The 25,617-nt window shown below is 41.5% G+C and overlaps 1 protein-coding gene across 1 annotated transcript; it reads right to left on the bottom strand.

Annotated features, from left to right (window-relative positions):
* Window positions 1-3,937: 3,937 nt before the first annotated feature.
* On the bottom strand, window positions 3,938-25,397 carry glis2b (GLIS family zinc finger 2b; the record flags this gene model as incomplete). Its single annotated transcript, XM_079252293.1, has 7 exons — window positions 25,072-25,397; window positions 7,057-7,258; window positions 6,816-6,946; window positions 5,283-5,420; window positions 5,030-5,163; window positions 4,819-4,937; window positions 3,938-4,680 (listed from the first exon to the last, which is right to left on the bottom strand). Exons 2-7 carry the CDS (start codon window positions 7,232-7,234, stop codon window positions 3,938-3,940), a joined length of 1,443 nt encoding a protein of 480 aa, XP_079108419.1. The 5' UTR covers window positions 7,235-7,258; window positions 25,072-25,397.
* Between the last annotated feature and the right edge of the window lie 220 nt (window positions 25,398-25,617).

The raw sequence follows: 25,617 nt of genomic DNA, 5'->3' as shown, positions 1-25,617 counted from the left end.
TAAAACAGGAGATCAATGCTATTTTGTACCAATTGGAGACTTTTACAACTATAGAATTCTTCATGTCCAAACACAGAACATGATGGCAGGAAAATATAGTTTCATATAATATTTTTTTTCATAGTGTATAACTTCTGTATTTACCTATCATAAAAAGGCACTTGGAAAAATTAAAATACTGACATAATATCTCACAAATGTGCAAAAACATAACTTGGAACGGACCTTGTGTGGCCTTAGTCTTATCATTAACCCTTTGTGCAACTCTGTGGCACTTCAAACAAAGATGACCTCATAGAATCACGCTGACCTATTTCAGTTTTGTGTCCTGGGCCTCACTTGCACTTTTTATATCAAGGGAAGGTTGCTTTAACATCTCCAGGAGCATGTACCACTTTAAAAAAAAAAAAAAAAAGTTTGTGAAAATAAGACTTTATACTCTGACATTTTAGTGATTGACAATAACTTTCACAATTATACTTGTTTTCCAAAATCAGCTGATGAACAATGCTTTACGCAGAGAATAAAAATGTGGCAGCGTCCCCAAATCTACACACACTATAGGGAGGGAAAAGTGCAGTTTATTACAGGCTGAGCTCAAAGGGTTAATGGATCATACAGCTTATTTAATATTGAAACTGTGTGGACCCTGTCAGGATCTGTGTCATATTCAGATTTCTGCTGCCACGCTGAGTCTCTGTCCCTGGCTTCGACCAGCAGAGGAGAGACAGACAAAATCAGGAGGAAAAGGAGAGCTGCAGCATCTGTGGGTTTCATTGTTGCCATGGAGACCATGTCTGGCTTACTTGACACCTGTTTCTGATGATATTACATGCCAGACTTGTTCATTCAGAGCAAAAAATTCTTTTGTGTGCACATGTGGTTATTGGAGGATGCAGAAACATGAATACACTGCTCATCCCTGCCCTGACTGCTAACCTGTTGGCAGCCTGACACCACAACCTAAACTCAAAGGGCTATTTCAGCTTTGATTTACTGTGAATGTAGGTAGATATTGTGGTCAATCTTTTGTAAAATGCTTTTTAGCAGGGGAGGGGGTAGACAAGAGTTCAGTGGCCTAGATTTCTGCAGGCTAGTGTGTCTGTTAGTGGCAGCTACACTAGCCACAGCACACTGCCCGACTTCAATACTGTGAGGGCTGTTTTCTGGGTAGGTGGCCAGATGGAGAGTCGCAGCACAGCATGGCTATCCTCTGCCTCTTTTCCTCTGCTGGCACATAGCTCCTGCTCTCCTCTCTCCCTGTCCCTTTTCCATTCACTTATCCATTCAACAAAGCTTTTCTGCATGCTCTCACGCTCTCGCAGTGCTGCCAGTCATTTCACAGTTAGATTTTATCTCTCTCATCTAGCCCTTTTTATTAAATTAAAAAGTCCTGACAAAGGAAGTGGAGATTGCAAATCCAATTTTTTTTAAAAAGCAGTCAACTTCCTGTAAGGATTTTATGCCCTTACCTTTTCTTAATTTCATACACTGGTACTCATCAGAGGAACATAATGCTTTTTGTTTATGCACATAAATATTTTTTACTCCTCAGAGCAGTAGTTCCATTTGCCTTGACTTATGTCATCTTAAAGATAAAATAATCTCTTATTGGAACCTCTTAATTAGATTTTATGGCCTTGGATTGCAAATAAACAGAATTTTTTCTTACCACGGTTTCAGTTTAAATGTTTAGCAACCTTGGACAGGTAAACATGTTCCAATATTTTCCAAAAATGAAGATATGTTAATGGTCTACAGTAATACTAGCATCCCTGCAAAGTTGTATGGAAGTGCTCGAATCCATTTGTTTATCCGATAGAACAACTTAACTCATGATCTTGTGAGTGCATCAGCTAAAAACTATATTAACTATGAGGGGAGGCAATATGTATGGCCACTCTATTTACAAACATTGAATCCTTATATTGTTACAGTATATAAATGTGCCAATTTACCCTTTTGGTGTGCAACACTCAGGTTGGCAACTGCTGTCCTGGAAAATGGCCAAATCTTTCCTTCCCTCCTTTGCCTACACTCTTTATAAGACTCATCCTCGGCAGCAGAAAGCTGATTGCGGAGCAGCCATTGCAGAACACAAGAAGCAACTTCAACATCACAAGAAAATGTCTCGTCTGAACAACAGCAAAAAATAATGACAAAAATATAAAACAGCAACAAGTGAATGAAACACCCTCAAGAAAGAGTGATGCATAAAGAAACTAGCCAGCCTTAGCAGAAAGGAAGAGAAGAGACAGGAGATTATGAAGAAACGTCCTTTGTGTTATGAGGAACCTGTCCTGCTCCTCTTCCTCTCTTACATGGACATGGCAGTCAGTTTTATACATGCATGAATGCAAAACTGAGCCTTGCAGAAAAATTAAGTAAGCGCAAACCATTTTGAAAGAACCATGAGACTAAAGTAACATTTCATAAAACGTATAGTTTTATAGTAAGTGCGTGTAGACTGCTTAATCGAACCATGAGAAGAATTTTCCCAGAAGTTTTTCTCCTTTTTTTTGCCCCTTTGGACAGAGTAAAATGAGGCAGTTTTTAATAGTGTGGCTTATATGTCAGTCCAGCTGTCAGTAGCATTGCATGCATCTCACTCCCCCCTGCTCTTGTGGCACAATGTGAACATCCCACATGCCGTTCTCCAGGTATTTTTGGCACGGCAAGATCTTCTGGAGTAAACCTAAGCTGACAAGTCAAAGTTGGACCTCGACTGGACTACTACCTGTTTTTCACAGCTGGTTTTGGGTCATTTTAGTTTAGAAAATCAAAAGACAGTAGTGTTTATCCACACAGTGGCCCTTTCATACACAAACTAGCTGCGTTGATTCAATTACAGGAAAGCAGCTGGACAATCCAGAGACAGAACAGTGCCAGTTCTGTACGTGGCAATCGGGATGTTGTCTATCGTGTCCTACCAGAGGGGGGAGTCAGACACACCAGTGCCTTGAATTTCACTTGTAAAAAGGAGGAACTGATGATTGGTCATTGCCAGGTGACGTAACACCATTTGTCTGTGTTAAAACGTCGATTCACTCTGTGTCCTAAAAGCCCCTAGTCTGCACACCTGACACACATTCTGATGGACTAGGCTGGTCTGTGTTAGTCACCCTCCCCAAACTGGGGACAGATTGTCAAAAGTGCTCTTTTCCAGGTGTGTTGCACTGGAGGAGCAGAGAAGTTAGCAGCAGTTTTGAGGTTTCGATACTACAACCAGCTGACACTATTAAGTGCTGTGTTTAGTTGATCTGCCTTCTGCACAAATGCAAGACAGTCAAGAGTTCACTTGCTTTGGTTCAGCAAGTTTGTCTGGATCATATTAATCACAGTGGCCTGTGAAAAATAGGTCATGACTTTAAAATCTGAAATAGCTTCCAATGACATGCTCATTTGCCTAACTGTGAGTGCTTCATTCATGGTGTATGTATCTCACTGCTAGGCGGGAGGCACACTGTCAAAGTATAGTCATATAAATACTTAATGATGAATAAGGACTTTTGTAAGAACACAGAGTATAAAGACTCACGTTTATGGTCCTTGTCCACAGAACCAGCTGGAATGAAAATATAAAATAGAAAAGAAAAGAGGAGCCTATTGTAAGTCCAAAGGACCGTACATGTTCCTAAACACAGTTCTTGGGCCCCAAGTTTTAATTTTCCAACAAGAGGCTTGCGTTGTATAATTAGTTCTGATAAACTTGAGTCCTGTGAGGTGCAGTGCTTTCCTGGCTGCAGGTTTAATAAGTTTTCCCATTATTTTCTTTTTTAACACCATATCTCTTACAATGGATTGCCTAGATTTGATTGCGAAAGTCAATCCCTATCATCTTTGACCACCCATACTCACTATGGCATTGACCTTTCCATTGAGACCCCCCCCCCCCCCCCCCCCCCGGAATGTATGTGTGTGTGTATATGTAAATGAATCAGTTGACCACAGCTGGCTTAAGCACCACAGCGCCTGGGGGGATGACCACCCAGGACAAGGGATCATGAGACCCTCCAGTGGAGAGATTTAAGACCCCCCCAGTCACCTCATTTTCTGCCTCTTCTCCTCTGCCTCTCTTTGCCTGGTGGCTCTGGGCCCTGCGCTCAGTTGCAGCCCCAAGTACCGGCACCATTGGTAGGCCAAGGGCAGCGGAGGGAAATGCTGGGGAGAGCAACGGGGACTTGGCCAAACTCAGAGGGGAACTGTTGAAAGACAGAATGGACGTGCCTCCCAAGCTGCCTGGAGGGGAGTTCGGGCTACCCAGTGTGCTGAGGTCCAGAGGTCTAGGACTGAGGGGAGACAGTGGCAGGGCACCACCAAGGCCCTGCAGAGCATGGCCTCCAAGTAGAGCGGCTGTAGCTCCAGGTATTATAATGTGGGCTCCACTTACATAAGACAACTCTGAATCCTTAGCCACACTACTAGTAAGCCCTCCACTCTGACTTCCCTTCAGCAGGGATCCCACCCCACCTGGGGTACCCTGCTCCTGGGCCACAAAGTGCCCATGTGCTTTGATGTGTTTGCGCAGGGAGCTGGGGTCTGTGTAGCGCTTCAAACAGCCCACCATCTTGCAGTAGTAGGGCTTGTCCACATAATGCGTGCGAGTATGTTTGAAGCGGTCACTAGAGTTGGAGTATCGCTTGTTGCAGCCCTCATAAGGACAAATGTAGGGCTTTTCACCTGCAGTGAGGAGAGATAAGAAGATCATTCCAATTTTTGATATTTTGCAATCAGAAAAATATAGGCTGTGTGTTAACGGTATAGAAAGTGCTGCATTAATATTTGTAATTTGGGTGTCATTACTTGCTGGCCACTGACCTGTGTGTGAGCGGTTGTGTATCTTGAGATTCTCCAGCCGTGAGAAGCTCTTGTTGCAGGTGGGACAGCGATGGGGCTTCTCATTAGTGTGTGTGCGGATATGAATGAGCATTTTGTACCTGCAGGCGCATTAAAAAAAAAAAAAAAAAAGTTCATTTTGGCATCCACTTCCTGAATTCTCTGCTTGCATCCAAGAGAAAGATTTTCTCACCGAGCATTAAACCCTCTCCCTTTGCGTGCACAGCCCTCCCAGTGGCAGCAGTACCCAGAATCCTTCTCAGGTTTGACATGGAAGTCATTGACATGGTCCACCAGGTCTTGTAGGGAGTCAAAAAGCAGATGGCACTAAAGGAAGGAAGAATTCATTGAAGCTTTTCTGATGACAGTGTTATTTTTAGTTAACATAAATATAACTGTAATAATGTGAATAATGTGTGTGTATGTGTGTTTTTTATTGATTCTACCTTCTTCCAGCGGCAGGCCAGTTGTTCATCGGCTGAAAGGTCAGGAGAGGCTCTCTTGTCACTCGTCTGGCCAATAAACATAGAGGATGGAAGGTGAAGTCCTGCCCCAGATCCAATTGGCACAAAGAACTGAAATGCCTGTGAGAGATGAGAATTCTGATAAGCACAAAAGTAAAAACAAAAAAGAAAAAAATTACACAAGCTGCAGAATACATTAAAAAAAAAAAGAGCAAAGTAGGTTTAGTACTAGCTATAGACTATTAGACTGCATCTCAGTGACACAAGTGAATGCCTTAGAAAGGTAAAAGTGGATACACTGTGCTAGTTATCATCTGATCATCTGTAGGGCTGCCATTTCTACTGCTGCACTAGCAAGCTTTTAAATAACCATTTGCTGCAAAATAGACACAGATGCTTACTGAGAAAGTCTTTTTGCTTTTTTTGTTTGTTTTTAACAGTCAATTGAGTTCAGAAGTGCTGATTTTCATCCCTCTCCTTCAAAAGTCCACTATTTTTCTAGTAGTAGCTACCTGCTGTGCACTACAAAACCTCCCCACATCCCTGGGCTCGGCATGAGAGCTGTAAGATCCATTGAACCTTCACTGGGGCTCAAAGAGCTAATGTGCAAGCTCACCCACACGCATATGCATACAGTCAAACTCAGCTCAAGCAGAAAAGAAAGGCTTCTTGATGAAGTGTTGAATCTAGGATGGGAAACTAAGGGAACTCGAGCACAGAGAAAAAGAAAAGGGTGTAGCTTTGTCAGACATGTGAATGTGACAAATTTCATAAAATGAGAACAATTCCCTCCTCTGAGCTGTGCCTGTGCGTGCAAAACTATGTGAGCTGCTTTGTGACACATCGGAGGGAAGATGGCATGAGTGCGTGCAGTATGGAAAGCGTGTGAGAAGCTGACAGAATAAGAGTGAGTGATTGAGTCCTATCTCTGTCCACAGGGGATCAGTGTGAAGGAGAGGGCTCAGGGGGGGCTGAGTAAAACACTGTGGGGCACACAGAGGTTGAATGGCCCCTGCAAGCATGTCTCAATTCAATTGCATGGAATTGAATTAGGCGGCATGAGGTCTGCATGGCTGTAGTTTGTCTTAAATCCGATTATGCATGTACACACACACACACACACACACACGAGTGCACACACACACAGGAACATATGTATCATGCCAGCGGGGCCACTGAGTACAAGTTGCACAGACAGAGGCATTTGTTGGGGATACAAGACGTGTTTGATAAGAGTTACCCCCTCTCTCTCTCACACACACAGAGGCCTCCCACCCCTTGCATAACAGAATTCCCTTATGCCAGTGTGACACCACCCAATGTTGCTCCTGATTTGATGACCCCATCAGGCTGAGTCACTCTCTACAAGTAGACAATGAAGTGCGGCCACTCACTACTTAGAGATGAACGAAGAAAACGTTTGAGAAAAAGAGGAAAAAAATTAAAATATGTTTGGGTGGGGGAAAAAAAAAGCTGTTTTAATGTTTGTTTATGTTTGAGTTGTGTTGCACTTACCCCTGAGGGAGCATAATTGCCGTTGGTCATTTCTGGAGAACTTGGCGTATGCCGGGAGGCAGGAGACATGCTCAGGTCTACTGCAGGGGGGGTAGGGGTGTCTGTTCGGGCATGAGGGACCACCTGTACACCTGAGAAAAAGCAATCTTCTTGCAACAATGTCTCACTTGGAGGATCTGTTTACATGACACCAGTGTTAATGTGACCTATTTATGTTAGAGGGCCCAGCCTTGACACCCACCTGAGTATGGAGATGCTGGAGAGGCAGGCTCTATCACTGCTGTCCCATCATCTGCCATGTGAAGTTGCCGGATTTGTTTGGATTGCAGTGGTGAGTGGAGAGGAGACCTCACCCCTCTGTCTTTCCCATTGGCCTGCCGAGGGAGTTTCAGGTCTAGAGGCTCGTCCAGGGACAGCATGACTGCAATCCGCTGACCTCCCAACTGCACAAACAGGCACATGTGAAAGAGTCAGTTTGTGCTTACCCAGTAAAGACTGATTTAGTGTTTATATGCTGTGAAATACAAAAGCTGCAGTTTGCCATGGTTTCTAATTGTTGAGACAAATTTTGAGTAATTGCAACACTTATTAGGCTATGTGAGTCCTAAAATCCCTTTGAATAGTGGCCATTTTCTTCTTTTTCTTTCTTTTTCCCCCAAAGACTTTTCCCCTTAATGGGAATTTTTTTTTTTTCATCTTAACTTTTTAACTTAATGAATTTCGGACTAAGATTTAGATCACTTAGATTTTGTCCAAACCTTTGCATTTCATGATAAATACAAGGGCTATGATGATATGCTTTTGTCCCGATTTGATTCGATTCCGATTTTTTGGGTGATGATTCGATTTAAATTGCGATTAAGAAACAAAAAAACGTATAAAAAATTTTTTTTTGCTCTTCATTTTTCTTGATTTTTACGAGGAAAAATAAAACACAGTAACCAGACCATTACTCCGCTGTTATAAATGCCCAAGAAGACAAGTAAAAAGATCAATAAAAACAATAAAAATTACAAAAAATTTATAATGGATTATTTTTATTTATTTGAAAAAAAAACAGATTTTTTTAAACAAAGAAAAAAATCAATTTTAAAATTGTGAAGCAAAAAAATCCAGATTTTTTTATTTTTCGATAAGATTTTCCCACCCCTAATACTGTAAATATATACAATGAAATGCTACATTCCAAGAGAAACAGTGTCCAGGACAGGTTCTCACACCTGCAATATTTCACATATGAATGTTGTTGAAAGAATCTCACATTCCACAACCCCACAGGGTATGAAACGCTCTCCAACAATGGAAAACCGACCACAATCAAACTGAGACACTGAGTAAGCCAAAGAAAAATAAACACACACGCGGTGAGAGTTCAATGACCCCCTTCTCTTTTTCCATCTTGACCTTTACTCACACACTCTTCCTGAGGAATTTCTACAATCCAATCCAGATGGTTGCCCCCACTCCTAACCCTGCTGCACCACATCCCTTGGCCGGTCACTGGCCTTTGTACCATGTCGCATCAGACCCCTGCCAGCACAGCCCCATCTCCAACCCCCACAGTGTGCACCTTTGAGACCACCAGCAAACCTGCAGGGCTTTGAGTCCAGCTGTACCTACTCCATCCACCTTCTCCTCATCTTAACTCACTGACCCCTGAACCCAGCCTGAGGGCTGCAGGTACAATGCTTCATCTAGCTGTCAATCTGCGATCCAGCTGCAGTATTCCTCAACTAATGGACACTTCTGATAATCACTTAAAGTGATGGTAAAGGTATATGTGTAAATTCTAAACACAGTTTTCAGAAAAAAAAGGTTTTCACTTGAATTTTTTAACTTTAGCAGAATACAAAATAAATGAGTAGTTCTACAGATATTTAAAGTTTACTGCCTTACAGATCCAAATGGTGCCAGTACAGTGCCACTATATTAAGGCCAAGCTTTCTGTTTAGCATGGTGCATTAAGGTTCACTGCTCCTTCTGACCAGACACACATAAACACATCTCTTCAAAGAGTTTTCTAGAAATATAACAGTTGCACTGTCCTAAAATCTTATTCAGTGTGTAGACCTACATATAAAAAAGAGATTCACACACAGACTCAGAAAAACGCATGTGTATGCACACACTTTAATTAATCAAACTGTAATTTCACAAATTGATCTGCCATCCCTCTCCTTTACTCAAAAAGCAACATACTCAGAGAAGCCATGATTAGTCGTGAATGGTGGGCTTTGAGAGTGACTGGCTAGCGACCACATGAGAAGACCTTGTTTCTGGGAGGCATGAAGCAGGAGGGTCACCAGGTTCACCATCTCAACAAGGGGACGGCCACCAGCTCTCACGTACACACACACATACATAGTCAGAGCTAGGAGGGGTTAGAGAGACTGAATCGGCCAGAGATAAGAGGATGATAATACACAAATGTTGTGATGCAAACAGAGGATCACACAGTATGCATACAGAGCAGCATTATGCTGTTATCAGTAAGATGTCACGATGATGCAAATATATGCACTCGTGTTTGTCATAAGCAAAAAATGGGAATATTTTTGGTTTTTAATCTGAATGTGAAACAATGATCACATGACCAACAGGTGGGCTATCAGAACTTTATATTAAAACATCACTGAAATTAGGTGGGGTGCAGATGGAGAGTTCTGGGGATAAAAATAAGCTACCATCAGTTAAAGATCAGAAAAAATAATTCATTCAGGTACTACAGTAGAGGTATGAGCAGTTACTGCTTGTGTGTATGTAGCTCCTTCAAATTTTCATGTAACATTTTTGCTCTTACTGGTAAATAAAAGGTGTTTGATGTTTGTTGTCGTGTAATAAAAGACAGGAACAACAGCGGTATGTCAAAACAGGGTTTCCATGGTCCTACTCCTGCATGTATCAACTTTCCCCTGTGCAGACTGTGCACAGATTCAGCTCATGACGCATGACACAATTTGTGTCAGGCAACTATGTTATGCAATGATGAAGGGCTGATATCATGAAATATATGCAGGACATGTTGCCATTAATTGTGAAACTTAGATCCATCAGGTAGAATATAAGTGTCCTCTAGAGTTCTGTACAGTTTCTCTCCTTTACACTGGTTGAGAATGACTGACTTACTTTAACTCTAACCACAAAGGCTGCCATGAAATTTGGCTTTATTGTTTGGGGAAAGCAGCAGAAAATCAGCTGGCATCTACTTTAAGTGAGTAAAAGACCTTATCCTAAAACACACACTAGGAAGCAGCTTAACCTCTCATCCAATGCCGGGACTAAACTAGCCTCCTGTCAGCATTATAATTCATGCTTAAAAAAATGGCAAGAAATAAGTTATCACCCGTGGAATACGAACAAACTTGGAACTGATATAATTTACATCTCTTTCTTCTTTTTTTTTCCAGTTTATTACATGCTCATCCAAATCTAACCTGGAGCAAGAGCCACCCCATGAAAACCATTCTAGTGGCGTTAACTTTTTCTATGATTCAATTTGCTGCAAATGAGGTCAATACCTGTCTGTTGCAATGTCTCAACTACATGTAGTTTATCATCCCTCATTCCCATGAGAGAGGAGTAGAGCAGCACAACTAAAATTCCGCCTACCATCATGATTATTTTGTGGTGGAGAAATAGCAGAGAATGGCTGGGAAGTGACTCAGTGTGTGTGGAGTTTGGGCCAGACTTATGGGATCTTAACTACATCTTCCAAACAGCCACATTTACTGAGAAGGGGCTTGTGGGAAATGTGAGATGAAAAAAGAAAGGATGACAGTGAAAAAGAGTGACGCAGAGGGGGAGGAGGAGGAAGACGTTCTGTGTGTGCATGCCTGTGTGATATGCAAGTGTGTGTATAAAACTTTGTGGCAGGCAGCTGTGAAGTTTGAGGAAGGGGTGTTGGCTGGCCCCCATGCAGACTTCCTTGCTCGGCCGTGGGGTCGACAGCGTCTCTGAAAGGCAGCATTGTCCCTCTTTGGGTCCTCTCTTCTCTCTCTAGCAGTGTAAACACTGACTACAGCAGCTGAGCGGGTGGGAGGCAGGATGACCACGGGGGCCACGGTAAGGATATATGAGGGTGAGCAGGAAGTGAAGGAGGAAGATTCCTTGAAGAGAGGTTTGTGTGTGTCCTCTTTGGCAACCCTGTTACCTACTCCCCTGTATAAATCTTTCCCACCTGAATCTCCAACATGTCAACCCCAGTCCCTTCGATGAAGTGTTGCTCAGGGAGTGAGCTTGGGTTGAAGATATGAGGTGTGAGAAAGGTGGCGTGAGGCTGGGACAGGGGGCATCAGGTTGGAGGAGGGTTACATGTTTCAACACCTCTGCATTCTGAAGCTAAGCTCACATAGATCAATGCTGACCCTGATCTGACTGCCTGATCTGAAATCTGCACAGGACGGACTGTGTTTCAACTCTGTCTGATGATGCTGAAATGAGATTCAATAAATGTGCAAGATGAGATGGTTACATTTAGTGGGTATAAAAATGTATTGTGCAATATTTAATCTTCTATGAGCTAATACAGGGTGAGAGAATGTGTATGTGTACACATTCTGCGCGACCCCCCTGAGGTTGGCTGTAACTTAATCTGCCTCCTGCTGTGACCCTGGGAGGTGGTCTGTAGGAGGTAAGCCATCTCTCCCTGGGGCTCTTTGCTCTCTCTTTCACTCTCTTAATTTTTTTTTGTAACACATGCACACATATAAACAACTGAGCCAAGATAGCAGCACTCTGAAAACACAAAGCGCTTCGGCACCCTGGCTTATTTTCAAATAGTCTGCACAAAAGCACTCACCAACCACCACGAGAGCAGCATACTTTTACTTTTATATAGAAAAAATTATCATTTGAAGGGAGGTATTATTCAAAAACTTTCAGATCAGCCCAGTCGACAAGTTTGTTAGTAGCCTCTGTCTGTGTGTTTTCTCAAATAACATTCAGTACATATATACATACATACACACACACACACACACACACACACACACACACACACACACATATATATATATATATATATATATATATATACACATATATATATATACACACATATATATATATACATATATATATATACACACACACATATATATATATATATATATATATATATATATATATATATATATATATATATATATATATATATATATATATATATATATATATATACATATATATATATATATATATACACACACACACACACACACACACAGTTTGCATGTCTGGCTTAAAAAAAAACAACACTTTTTTTTTTTCTTTTCTTCTTTTTTCTTTTTTGTCCTCTCTGACACCCCCTGACAAAGGCTAATTCTGCATCCATTTCTTCTCCAAGATTCATCCTGCTAATTATAGTCAATCGGATGTTGACCCTTGCTTTGTTGGGCATTCGAAACAGCTAGTGGGATGGCATTTGGTGTGATGCTGTGGTGTCTCAGACTCTGGATGCTGCAAGGCAAGGACAGCTCCAGGATTGTTTATAATGAATGTTAGTTAGAAATCAAAATGAGCTGGAAACAGAGATTTAAGAATACACCACTGAACTTTGGCATTCAGTATTCGTTTTGCATCTTACCTGTCCTATGAGCTATCTCAAGTCAGTAAAATTCTGTCTAATGTTGACTCGCTTTATCTCTTTCACTGGCCTTTTCTTTTCCTCTCTTCCTCTGATAATGGACCGGTTTGTGTTGGCTGGTGGTTTGACATCCAGTTAGTGGTGTGTGATCTTGTATGCAAAGGGAAGATGTACAGTGATGCCGCGTATTGGAAGAAAACGGCTTGGGAATTCGCTGGGCAACAAAGGTACCAAGATTGTGCATAATCAATGTCACTGCCATCAAAATGAGTCAGAAACAGATTTTTAAGGTCAGAAAGGTACATAGTGCACCTTAAATCTTAAATATAATGTTGTTTAAAACATTTTTAATGAAGATTCTTACACTTCTGCATCATTGTCACTATTTTTTAATACAAAGAATGACAGATTAAATGAACTATAGATCATGTTTCAACTCATCATGGACATTCCTCTAGTGGTCCAGTCTGCAAAATTTATCTAGATACATAGGAGCACCACTTCCTTTGGAAAATGGTAACCTTCTTTCAAATCAAAGTTATTATATTAACTTTAAAAGAACTGATCAAATAAGGTAAATCATACTATAAGAAATTCATGTTTTGTTGTTCCTAGTGGACATAAAGACAATAACTGTCTCTCTTCTGTGAATATATAACTAAAGGTTTTGTAGTTCTGTGGTTCAACAGTGATGTGTAAAGATTGAATCAGTCATGTCTTGACCTATTGGTTTTTCCATCTAACAGGTGGAAAGGAATGGGTCAAAGCTAACTGACTGAGGTCTGAGTGTGGTGACCTCTGACAGCCGGGTCCCACATCTGCAGGTCAAACACACTCTGCAAACATTGGGATTTAAGTAATCAAAGTGTGGGGACTAACCATACCTTAACTAATTTTGTCCCATTTAATCCAATTGAAGAATGGCTGTTAAATTAATATATCAATGCTTGGTTGGGAAGCACAGTTTTTTGTTTTGTTTTGTTTTTTTACAGTTTATCATTATTTAGCTTTTTGTTTTTGTTTAGATTTGGTCTCATTTTTGTTTTGGGGGTTTTTTCCCCATAATTTTGATCATATCTACATACCCTGAATTGCCGTTGTGGTTTGTTTTGACCAATGCCACTTGAGTTAATTTTATTTCCTCCTGTAACCTGGCTGGGCTGCATCATAAGATCAGCAATAAAAAAGATTATGTCAGACAGCTTAATATTCAGTTATCAACATGTTTATATTTGGAGACACAAAAAACAAACTCAGAAAAAGTCCTATTATGGCTTCCATTTGTGTAATTACTGACATGTTCTTGGAGTAATAACCACGGTTTACCTCAACTCTGCGGGCTTATACACACCCAAGCCACAGCCTCCACTTACACCTCCCACCTACCAGTACCCACCATTATCTATATCATGGATCACTCAACACACAGAAAACTACAGCTGAGACTTTTTGCTGCTTCTGTCGTCCTCAGCCAGCCACCTCCTCCAACAGGAAACCTCAGTTTCCACTCCTCCTTCTTCTGGCCTCTCATTCCCTCTTTCTCTCCTTTATTTCTCAATTCTTTGCTTTCATTTTTCTCTGCGTTCTTTTCTTGTTAAGTTTCTTATTCTCTCCTCCTCTCTCATCTCACTCTTCTCTGGGCAATAATGCTCCTCCCTGGTTTTAACAATACATAAGTTTACAGACACCAGTTTACAGATTGTTATTAAAGATCTAAAAAGAAGTCTCACTGAGCTCTATTCTTCATGATGTTAATTTAAATCTCTATCTTCCTTTTCAAACCCTGCAGTAAACACTCAGGATCTTTGCAGGATTATGTAATAGCAGCATGCATGGACCCTCTGGGGAAGGACTATTGAGGAAAAACAGTTGGTGTGGTGCTGGAGTCATAATGGCTGGGATACGCAGAAACAGTGACATGTACATTAACGTGCTCCTGGAATGGAAGCAATAAGCACAAAATTGTCACTTCTTTGTTCAGGGTTTGAAAAAATGAAAATAGGGGTATGCCATTAATAAACTTAAGATTAAAAACAAAAGAATGCCAATTCAAAGGAGGAAAGGAAGGCCATCTGAGTTAAAATATGAGCAGAAGTGAAAAAAAAGTGAATAAGAAAAGAAGGGAAGAAAAAGGGAGGGATGGATAGAATGAAAGAGGGATAGAGTGCAACAGGAAGCCTCTCAGCGAGCTACCAATGGCCTCCAGCCAGAGCTTTCAGACACGGAGGAATTCCAGGCAGAAGGCAGAAAGGGAGGGAGGGAAGGTGCCAGGAGGGAGTGAGACATAGAACGAGGAGGGCGGGTCGCTCTTGTGGTTTGTTGTCAAAAGGAGACGGCTTTAAGAGAAAGAAAATCTCTGTGGCTGAACATCAGATTTTTTCTTATGATGCAAAATGTTTGAACACGCGGTTGAAGAAGGCAGATTTTATAACATTTACATTCTGATATACTACATAACTCTAACTTTGCTTTGTTTTTTGGCAATCAGCTCATTCATAGCAGTTAATATAACATTATCTGACAAGAATTAATACTGATAATAGGTTTCCAAACTGATTGAGAATTTAGAGAAATTAAAAGAGATGAAGCCCAACATGCAGGTATTTATTGATGTTGCAATTTGTGGATTTTAAACCTAAAATACATAAATCATCAAAGCATTTACATCCTCCTGGGTGTATTGCTCTTTGCTTTACAAAAAGGTTTCAAGTATAATTCATACACAAGATAGTGCAGGGTTTTAAAATGTTGCATTTTAAACCATGTTTTGATTCCTAAAATTGGCCAAACAGCAAGAGGTTAGAGGTAAGGTTAAAAAAAGAGGACATCTGAGTGCGAACAAATTGATTTTATATAGGCCCTATTTCAACTGGCTAGAAAAAAATGCTTGTCATGGTTTGGAGTTTTGTGTACTGTTTGGTCCTGGTTTCCTGTTTTATTTTGTCGTTTTCCTTCTGTTTTTCGTCTAGCTTTATTTCATGTTTATAAGTTCACCTGGTTTCATTTAGCTTATCCATTCCACCTGCATCTTGTTGTGTATTCTGTGTATATATACCACTTGGCTTCAGTTCACCTTTGCCAGATCATTGTTCTTTTAGTCATGGTAATTTGCGCAAATATTCTTCTTGTTTTCTCAAATCAAGTTCAGTTAGTTGTTATAAATTGTCTAGATCTCGACATACTGGCTGCCTACTGGTCTACATGTGGGTCCTCACCTCTACAACTCTGTGACAATGTTCTTGCTTTTTTTTCCCCCACTTCCACCAATCATAGTGTTAGGCAGCTCTAAACCCACGATACAAGGTCAGACATAAATAAAAATCTTTGTCATACAGCATATATTCAAATAATCTCATTGTAGATCTTCCAACCATTTACCAAAAGATCAAAGCAAGCCTTCCTTTATGCAAAATCAAAAACTTGGGGAAAAAAACCAATATTAACTGCTAATAAACTGGCAGCTCAGGCCGGTACATCATCTTCATACAGTTACTTTCTGATCTTTTTATTTTTATTTTTTTAACCTTTATTTAACCAGGAAAACCATCCCATTGATATTAAAAATATCTTACAGGAGTTCTGCTCCAAGATAGGCCACAGAAAATATTTTTAAAAAGTACAGAACACAGTAGCATATGTTAGCCAGATAAAGAACTAAAAAACAAACTAGAAAATTACTGTAACAAGCACATTATGAAAATCAAGATGTAAATCAAGTGCAAGATCTGTGCGACAGACAGCAATATTTGACATGTTTGGAGAAAGATTGCATTTATGTACTTTAATTCAAAACAACCATGAATAATCTTTTTTTTAAAGTCTGAAATTTTGCATTGTATCAGTAAGACAGATAATCCAGGGATTATCACAGGATATAGTGATCTAACCGGATAGGATGAGTTTAAGAAAATAAAGCAATATCAGTCTGTGAAAAAAAAGACTTATTTTACCAATAATGTATCAGCTACTAATGCAAGACATTTTCATGCTTCATGTTTTCCATCCTGTAGCTCATTAGAAGAGGGGCAAGTGTGCTGTAGTGTGGAAAAATCATTACAATAATCTTGTTCTCCATTTAAAGCAATCTCCCTGCACTATTCCAACAGAACAAATGAAGAAATGAGGCAGGTATAGCTTAAAATCTTGGCTCCACAGTGGCATTGGGCTGGGAAATTTCCCCCTAGCCACAGTCAATTTATTAGACTCCATGGTAGCTGCCATATGACATGTGCAGTGATTGAGAGCCCACATGTAGCAACATGTGTTTTCAGTCACTGGTTTGTTTTTCTCCCAACTTGAACTCAAATTCAGATGAGCTTGAGGACTTTTTCATGAACTAAACAGTTTAAATCTATGCTATGTCAGGACAGCAATCAGTGGTAAACAGTTGATCCCCCAGAGGACCATCACTCTGACTGTTTGATAACTATTTGAGCACAGAATTTATCCAACGGCCCTTCACACAACAGTACTGAAGGCTTTGAAGAGTAGTGAGTAATGTTACAATAACGTGGGGCATTTCACAACATCGCAGTTTTGTAGTGCGGCAAAGGGCAGCAGGAACCAATGAACGCAGCATGAAGCCAGAAGAGAAGAGAAGAGAAGAGAAGAGAAGAGAAGAGAAGAGAAGAGAAGAGAAGAGAAGAGAAGAGAAGAGAAGAGAAGAGAGACATCCCCACCCTGCCCGCCAGTAACTCTGGGCCTCTCTGCCTCCAGCAGTGAATATATTCCCTCAGTAGTCATCTTTCATCTTTTCTCTCCTATACTTCTATATAAACAAATCTCAATTACATCTCTGTTCTTTCTGGACTTTTGCTTCACTTTCTCAGGCTATGCCCCCCTTGCCTGTCATTTTTCTCTCCTTGTCCTTAGTCTATCCTTCAATGACTCCCATCAGGTCTGTCTTCTCACCCCATCCCCTCACTTTTCAGTCTGTTCCTGTGGCCCTCTCCCCCCACAAGCAGTGATGCAATCCTCCGACTCCTGTGTGCAATCACAGGGTCTGGAGTTGGCTCATCAGCCAAGCAGGGGCGTCTCCACATCATGCTCAGTAGGAAAGCAACAGGAGAGGAAAGAAGGGAGCCGGGAGGCTGAAAGAAAAGAAGGAGTGAAGCCAATGAGAGAAGGAGGAAAACAGTCAGAGACTGTGTGAGCTAGCGGTGGTGATATAGTAAAAAGTACCATCATAAAAGTTTTACAGTTAGTGCCTATTCACGGCTAAACGTGTGGTGAGGTGTGTGGAGGGCTGTTGCAAATCTCCTTAAATGTACTGGAAGACCTTTGGAAGGAATTTGATTCTGGACGATCAAACTGCAAAACATCCCTTCTCGTGTCCCCTCATCAGCCCACTAACCAGCTGTGTCTGTTATGCTCTGATTGCTGTATCCGTATTTTAAGAAGTGATGGCTCGTTGCTACTCCCACACTAAATGTTGTCACTCCAGCTGACTCACACCAACATTAGCATTATTGCAGTATGAAATGCAAGTTACATTTGTGGAGGTGGCACTCTCAAATATCCTCTATGAGTTCTGCACTTTTCCAAACAAAACTTCCTTTTCTTCATATTTCCTGGGTGCAGCAGTGCAGATAACATGTGAGCACAGTGTGTACACAAAGGACGCGCAGTGATAAGCTACATTCTTTTCATTGTGGGGGTGCATCCATGCAAAGAGTAATGTTATCAAACAATATTTACTTAAACAAGCAGGGAATGCAAAATGATACCATTTCAATATCCTCTAAAAGTGCATTTTTGTTAAACTTGGAAATGTATTTGTGCAAATGTGCTTGAGTGTATATACTGTATACAAACATACCTCATACACACAAATACCAAAAAAATTCATCCAAGGTTTGCCAAATTTGCAGAAGCAGGCCCCCCCTAAAGGCAGAAAAAATGAGCACAAGGTCAGGTCAGGAATGCAAAGCACTGGCACCTGCCTAAATCTTTAAAATACCAGCTTCCCCTCAGGGCGCACACACTGACACACAAAAACTGGTGGCCACTCCCTTAAAAAAAAATTTCAGGATTTAAACTTTAAAAGAAATTATTAAATTACCAAAGAAAAAGATGAGTATAGCAGTAGAAAAGGATTTAAGACAGTCTATCATTGTAAAACAAACATCATTAAATGCATAAAGCATCATTTAGACAAAACAGAAGATGGACTTTGTATTTTCCAGACAATAAATATAAACCAGTGAGGTAGTACAAGGTTGAGAAGCCTCTCTTTCCTTGTCTCCCATCTTTTGCATACAGCTAACAACAACCTGAGGGCGGCTTTCAAAGGAATGACACATGTATGAAAGCCATCATACTAGTAACCGGCAAATTTCTACAGCCTTTTTTTTTTACAGTACATGTGCAAACATATACACTATGAGCAGCAGGCTGGCAGTGTGCTGTAGAGTTCAGACCAGTTCAGAGTACTATGGTACCGTTCCAGCTTTGGGAGGGGTGCGTCTGTCTCACAGTCATTTCCTGGACGGGGGTATTATGGCACCACACACATGAGAAACAAACCCCTTTAACATTTACACACAGACCCAAGAAACATTCATTTGCCTGCAACTCAATAAGGCAAGCGTGCACAGTGAAATCTCTGGGAAGCAGGTCTTCTTATTCAATAGCTGGGGTAATATGATCCCAACAACAACTTTATGCAACACGGCCTACGGGAGGCTTGGGAAAGGTGTGGAGGGAAGAGGCCTGTGTCTGTTGTGTTGTTACTTTACTACTCCTTTGCCTATATTGTGGATGGGTGCGCCCTGTCCCTATAGAAGGATGAGTGACACCTGTGCACCAACCACACAACCATGCAGCTCAGAAAAGCAAATGATGATTTTGGAGTGGTGGTGGGCCAGATGTGCTCTAGACAGTGTGCATTTGTGAGTATGTGAGTGCACATGTGTGCATAAGTGTGTTGCATGTACAGAGAGGTGGGACAGGACCAGTGCCTAGCTTCCCAAACCAAAGTGGAAAACAGGAAGACAGAGAAATACAAAACAAAACAGAGCAATTAGAAAAAGAGATGTGACGTGTGTTCCTGTGAGAGTTATGGGGGCCACTCAACAGCAATGTCTCCCACTATTTTAAAACTGGGTGTGCCCCCTATACTGGCTACCATACCTCCATTTTAGCCTTTCTGTCTCTCTTTCCTGTGATGGCACATATACATGTACACACAAAGCTAATGTTGTCTTTTCCTCGTGGGTCTATGCCAACTTAACGGCAGCCTTGTGTTCTCCCTCCTCACATGGCGCGTCTATTTTCTCTGAGTAACCCTCCACCCCGCATCCCCTCCATCCACAGCTGGCAAAAAGACAAAGTCAATATGACAGTCTTTTCTCTTTGTCTCCCTTTGTCTCAGTCCCTCTCCTTTTCTCTAAGCATTTCTATGTTATAGCTCAACTAAGTCACAAGCTCCACCCTGCTGCTTTCATCTTTTGCAGTTCCGTCCAAGAGAGAAACTGCAACAGAGCAAAGAGACAGGTACACAGGGACAGATGGAGGACGGCTGAGATGGCGACAGACAGAGTTCAGCATAATGCTGTAAAATGGAGCAGCACTAAACTCTTGATTTAAATGTGTTGACACATCTAATCCGTGCGAGCTGTTGGACACAAGCATCAAAAGGATCTGGAGCTGCTTCTTTTTATTTGGCAAAACTTGCAAAACATAAAGAACTAATAAATGTGCTGTACTCAAATGCAATCACACAGCAAACCGACAACCTTGGAAAGAATGAGCCTGAGAGAGAATCTCAATTAGTGGTGAAGGTCAGGGAGACACTCGTGCTTCTACAGACTCCTCTGTCCTGAATCTGTGCTGACACAGAGAATCAATTAAGGAACAGTTCGGTATGACTGCCATTTATGAAGTCTCAAGCAAGGACACAGTTTTAAGACATTCAGTCAATACTCAAAATGGCCACTGAAAGCTAACTCACTTTTAGCAACAAAACAAAACAGTGAGGTTATTACTTAGATGCTTGCTAGAGTCGAACAACACTTAAAATGCAACCTCAAACTTAAAACATTTCCAAATTACATAAGGCTCCTTCATGAGAAGAAAACAACTCTGGTACGTATGAATTAAATTAGTGCTGGCAACTTCTCCAAAACACCACAGAGAAGGTAAACACTCAGTCCAAACTTTCTTCCCTCTCCGTCTCTTTTTAACTGCATGTATAAGACGAAGAATGTCTTATATAATGTACATGTCACTTATGAAGCTTGGAGAGGGGGGGTGGAAAAAAAAGAGGGGAAAAAAAGGAGAGAAGGAGGAAAAGGAGAGAAGAAGAATGAAGTGAAGATGGAGTCTCAGGGAATTGGGGATGGAGGGAAAGAGGGAGGAAGGAGGGGAAGAAGGGGGTAAAGTCTGAACGTTAACTGACAGGGTTGGATGTGCCCAGACAGAGAACCAGGCCCAGGCCCAGACTTGAGAGCTTTATGAGAAATGAGAGAAGAAATGCCTCACCCGCCTCTCCTTCATCCTCTTCTCTAAAAAAAGATTTTAAAATCCCAGTCAAAACCATCAATCCCACTGCCCTCCTCTTCTCTCCCAGTAAGTTATTCCTCACCAATGCTTACAGGGCCACTCTTATCCCACTCCTCCTTTTCTTTTCTTTTCTTTTCAAACAAGCAAACACACACATGCATATCTCAGCTGTACTGAACTGTTTTGTAGTTCCACTGAGGATATATTAGAGAATCCAGGGTGTTAACCAAGCAAGTGAACAATAATACAAACCAGCATTTAACTGTACAACTCACTGCTTCCTGAACTGAGCTGAACATCTCTACAAGATTCAAACTAGATCTACTTCCACTGTCAGCTAAATAAGGAGTAAAGAAACTCCCAGCTCCTTTGCTATCTACTCTTTATTTATATTTTCCTCATCAAGAGTTCCCTGCCCCAGACATGGTCTGCATACTGTCTGAAAAGCTTTGCAAGCTGAAATTCTCTCATTATAGAAATACTGAGCTTGGAGTGCAGAAGGCGCTTTAAAGAGAATAAGTAGAGGTAGGGTGGGGTAGCTGGAGTGAAGCACTGAGTTGTCTGTGTTTATTTTGGAAATGCAGCCCTGCAGCCATGCAGCAGAGAAACAGACTTCTAATCTTAACCACGAAGAGCAAAATCCCTGCACTCATTTGAGATGTCCCACACAGGTGATTTAAAGAAAAAGTGTGGACTGTGTATGTCAGTGGGGGCCATTTTAACCCACCCTAAAGACTGAGGAATGGTCTGCTCTGGAAGGAAACAGCAAGGCCGTGAGGTGATTAGTGGTTACAGTTTAACTGGAGAAAAATGCACGGTGTGTGAGCCACGCCAGTCAGGAGACAAAGTGGTATGCGCTGGTGTCTTTCAGTTTGAAAGTTAGCATGAGTCAAGCTCTGTATCCGCTCTGTCTACTGCTAATGTATGGGTCCAAGAGCCATCGACCCACACAGGCATCACTCTGCAGAGCTCCAAATATGACTCCACTGGCACATGGCAATGATTAATGATAAGAGCTTTTGTGGAAAAAATGTATGCCTCTGAACTGTAATGAAATCTAAGCTAGAAGTCATTTACTGTCATTTTCACATTTAATTTAGGCTGAACTATTGAATCAGCTCCATTTCACCCGAATTTTAGTTGAGTCATTCAGACGATGGCGGCCTCATGGTGCGATGTGTGATTTCCAGTTGTTGGTCACAAATCAACATCCGCTGTATAATGATGATGAAATGGGCAGTAACTCCAGCAGAACTGTGAACATGTGAAGCATCTGTAAACACTTGAATTACAGTATTTTGTGAGTTCATAATTCAATGATAATGAAAAAAATCATATCGGCACCATTGTAAAACTGTTTCAATTTGATACAATTATATCCAAAGGTGAGTGATAAATATCATGTTTTGTCCGGCTTTCGTCAGTTAAAAGACATATGAACTGAGTTTCCAGGTGAAACACATATGATATGTCTTCAAATTGTTTCAGCCCAACATCAATGGTGTAGATATACAGCTCTAACCAAGAGACAAAACAAACCCAAACAGTGGGAGTATTCAATATTTTGATCATCTCAATAAGTTACTCACAAAGCTGTCCTTCCTACTGACAATGATTGTCAACAAGTGCGCCTGCAGAAATCACCGATCCATCATGGAGATCTAAAATAAAGCAGTCCGTATTCCTGTGGAGATTAATGCAAGTGTGTATCAGGTGCCTTGTTTTCACAGCATGCTGCCTCATTCACTCCCTACTGTAATCCTTCCTCCCCTGCTGCTGAGTTGCCTTTCAGCTTGACCATAATCCACTGCAGCTATGGCACCCCACTGCGATATTAATTCAAACACTCAAACTGACTTGACTAGTTTGTACAACTTAACATTTCACTTGCTGGTAGTGATCCTCCACAGATATTCTCCTCAAGTGGCAAACATATTTTGTGGCCCATCACACTGTGAAAAAGAAAGCTTGTCATATTTTATTTCAGATTAGAGGATGTGCAGCAAACTGCATAATGCAAGAAGCACGGTGAATATGCCTGCCTTTGTGTCCGATGTGGTACACTTTTACTAGCACTTCTGCTTAAAATATTAAGCAGAAGCACACAGTGGGTTCCCACCATCAAACCACTGCACACCACCTGGTTGCTCTCTGGTGAAGGAATATGCCATCGGGGCCCACCTTTTCCACCATAAAATGTTTCCTTTGCCTAACAGTTTTGAAACTCAGCTGAATGATGTCACACAGTTGCAGCGTGGGGCCCAGTCTCAGACAGGTGGAAAATTGAGGAACAGGGATGACAACAACACCTATAATTTGTATTTTGGAGCCAGCATGGTGGAAAGCCTTTATCCACTGGTGCATTAATTACAGCAGAAAATGTCAGTTGGTGTCAAACCTTTAACTCTGATAAAAACTCTGTGCAAGCTGGTTCCAGATAGCAGCTGCCAGTGTATTAAATATGGCCAAATCTGTATTGGAAACAAAAGAAAAACAGAAAAAAGCATACAGCAACAAAAGGCTACAAACACCAACACACACATATCCTTTGTGTGTGGAATGCTACCAAACAGTTGCACAGCTGGAGCCCAGTGAACATCTGGCTTATCGGTGGGGATGAGAGCATTTTCTCTGCTGTGACTAAAAGCTGAACGTGAGTGGCATTGACTGAATAACCAGTGCCGATGGTGATAGATGCCTCTCTGTCTGACCTCAGACTTTCCCTCAGATGAATGTTATGGCTGACCTGCTGCTGAACTGATCATCAGCTGATTGGATAAACAATGCACCAAGCAGGCTGTGGCGTGTGGAGCACCTGTGTTCGCATTTCAGAGAAGGTTTATGGATTAAATAGCAGAGGCCTGGAAGAGGGAGGAAGAAGAGGGAATCAAAGTCCTTCCTATGTACGGCCTCTTTCACTGCTCCTCTTCCCCACATATTTTCAGAGATATCCAGTAGGCCAATAGCCAGACCTCCTCCAGCTTCTCAAGCTATCTGTGTGACTGTTTCTCTCATGCACCCACACATTATATTGCTCAGGAAATACCTCACAATCACCTTGGAAATACACAATCACCGCTCTCTGATCCAAAGTGCAATTCTCACCCCTGAGTGTGCCTCGATCTGCATTGTGGCCTAATGCTTTTTAATGATCAGGCCTTATTCCCCTCCAGCACAGACCTTGTTAGGTCTGCCGTGGCAGGGCTTGGCTCTTTCCCTTGGCATCCTCTGGAACAATAGGCCCATGGGAGGCAGCCAATAGGGAGAAGGTCCATCGCAAACCCAGTCCCAGTATGCACACAATTAGGCTTAGGGACAGTGGAATTGCTTAATTGGAGGAAAATAGCTCTTTATCCAGGCAGAGGCCTATGCTCATCCTTGCCCCCTGTAATACATGCTTGGCCTCATCTAACTTAGAACTAGGCTAAACAAAATTTATAAAGATGTCACCACTTAGTTTAAATCAGCAGTTTGTAAAAAAAAAAAAAAAAAAAAAAAAAAAAAAAAGGAAGAAAAAAAAAACTAAATTAGGTTATCAAGCAAAAATTTAGTGATCAAGACCTTAGATGACTGCTGGGAAACATCAGTTTATTTTATTTGCAAAAATATAACAATGCAGCTCGGACAACTAAGAGGCAGCAGTCGACCCATCTCCCTTGTTTACCAATACATCACTGGTATGAGTGATGGCAATCTGGAGTCGTTGAACTCTTTATCGGATAATGTGACAAATATCTGTGAGCTCGTCACAGGGTCATGTCTTGCACAACAGCTGGCTGAGTTGTGTTGTGCGCCACTATATAGGGCAGGATTTGTGACACTGCTCTAAAAATTTCTCTCTGAGAAGTGGAATACTGGTTAATGAGATGGTGGAAACTCGTGCTGGTTGCCCAATGTTGGAAAACGTACTGACACGTTTTCAGCGTAAATGGCACAAATACAGCCAGCTGAGGCACGTTCGCCACGACCGGCCTCGGAGATGACAGTGCGCAGAGTCCAAGCTGCAGGATTTCGGTGCACCGCTGGAGAGACTGAAAATAGGTCACTGCCCTGGTTGAACTCGTGCAGTTTCTCACACTACGTGAGACAGCGATCACACTAGCGTGGACAGGCATGACAATATGCGCAATATGCAGAACCGAGGTGGTAGAAAGGATCGATCCTGCTTACCTTACAGCGAAAATGCCGCGGATGTGGACGAGATGTCACCGGTTTGGTCCACGTCTCCTCCGGAGAAAAACTTCTCAAGTCCTTGGGTTTAAACGATGTAGGTCTCAAGTGACTCCTTGTCAATTTGTTTCTTTTTCAGCAAAGACAAAATAACAACTGACACGTCTTGCAAAAAAAGATATAATTAGGTGTCTGGAGAGGCGGTCTGTTCCCAGACCATTGTCGGAATTATTTCTAAGCTTGGAAAAATCTAACATAAGCTTAAACACAGCGTATGTGACAGCTGGTTGTTTAAATAAAAACTAATCTAGGAAATAACAGTCTTGTCCCCTGACGCAAAATTATATTTAGCATGTTATCATACCACTGTAAAACCCGTCAAAAAGTGTAAACACTCGAATCCATAGCCAGAACTGTTCCCGCTGAGGAAAAATGAAGACAACTGGATGTGTTGTGCATCAAAAGCGCAAAGAATATTTCTTCCGAAATTCAAATCGCATCGCTTAATGGCAACGCTGGTCAAGTGGGGGTTTCCTATGGGTGGTC

Source organism: Telmatherina bonti, assembly GCF_933228915.1.
Source record: "Telmatherina bonti genome assembly, chromosome: 14".
Taxonomy (NCBI): domain Eukaryota; kingdom Metazoa; phylum Chordata; class Actinopteri; order Atheriniformes; family Telmatherinidae; genus Telmatherina; species Telmatherina bonti.
Note: the sequence above shows the minus strand (reverse complement) of the source record. Positions and strands in the feature narration are given on the sequence as shown.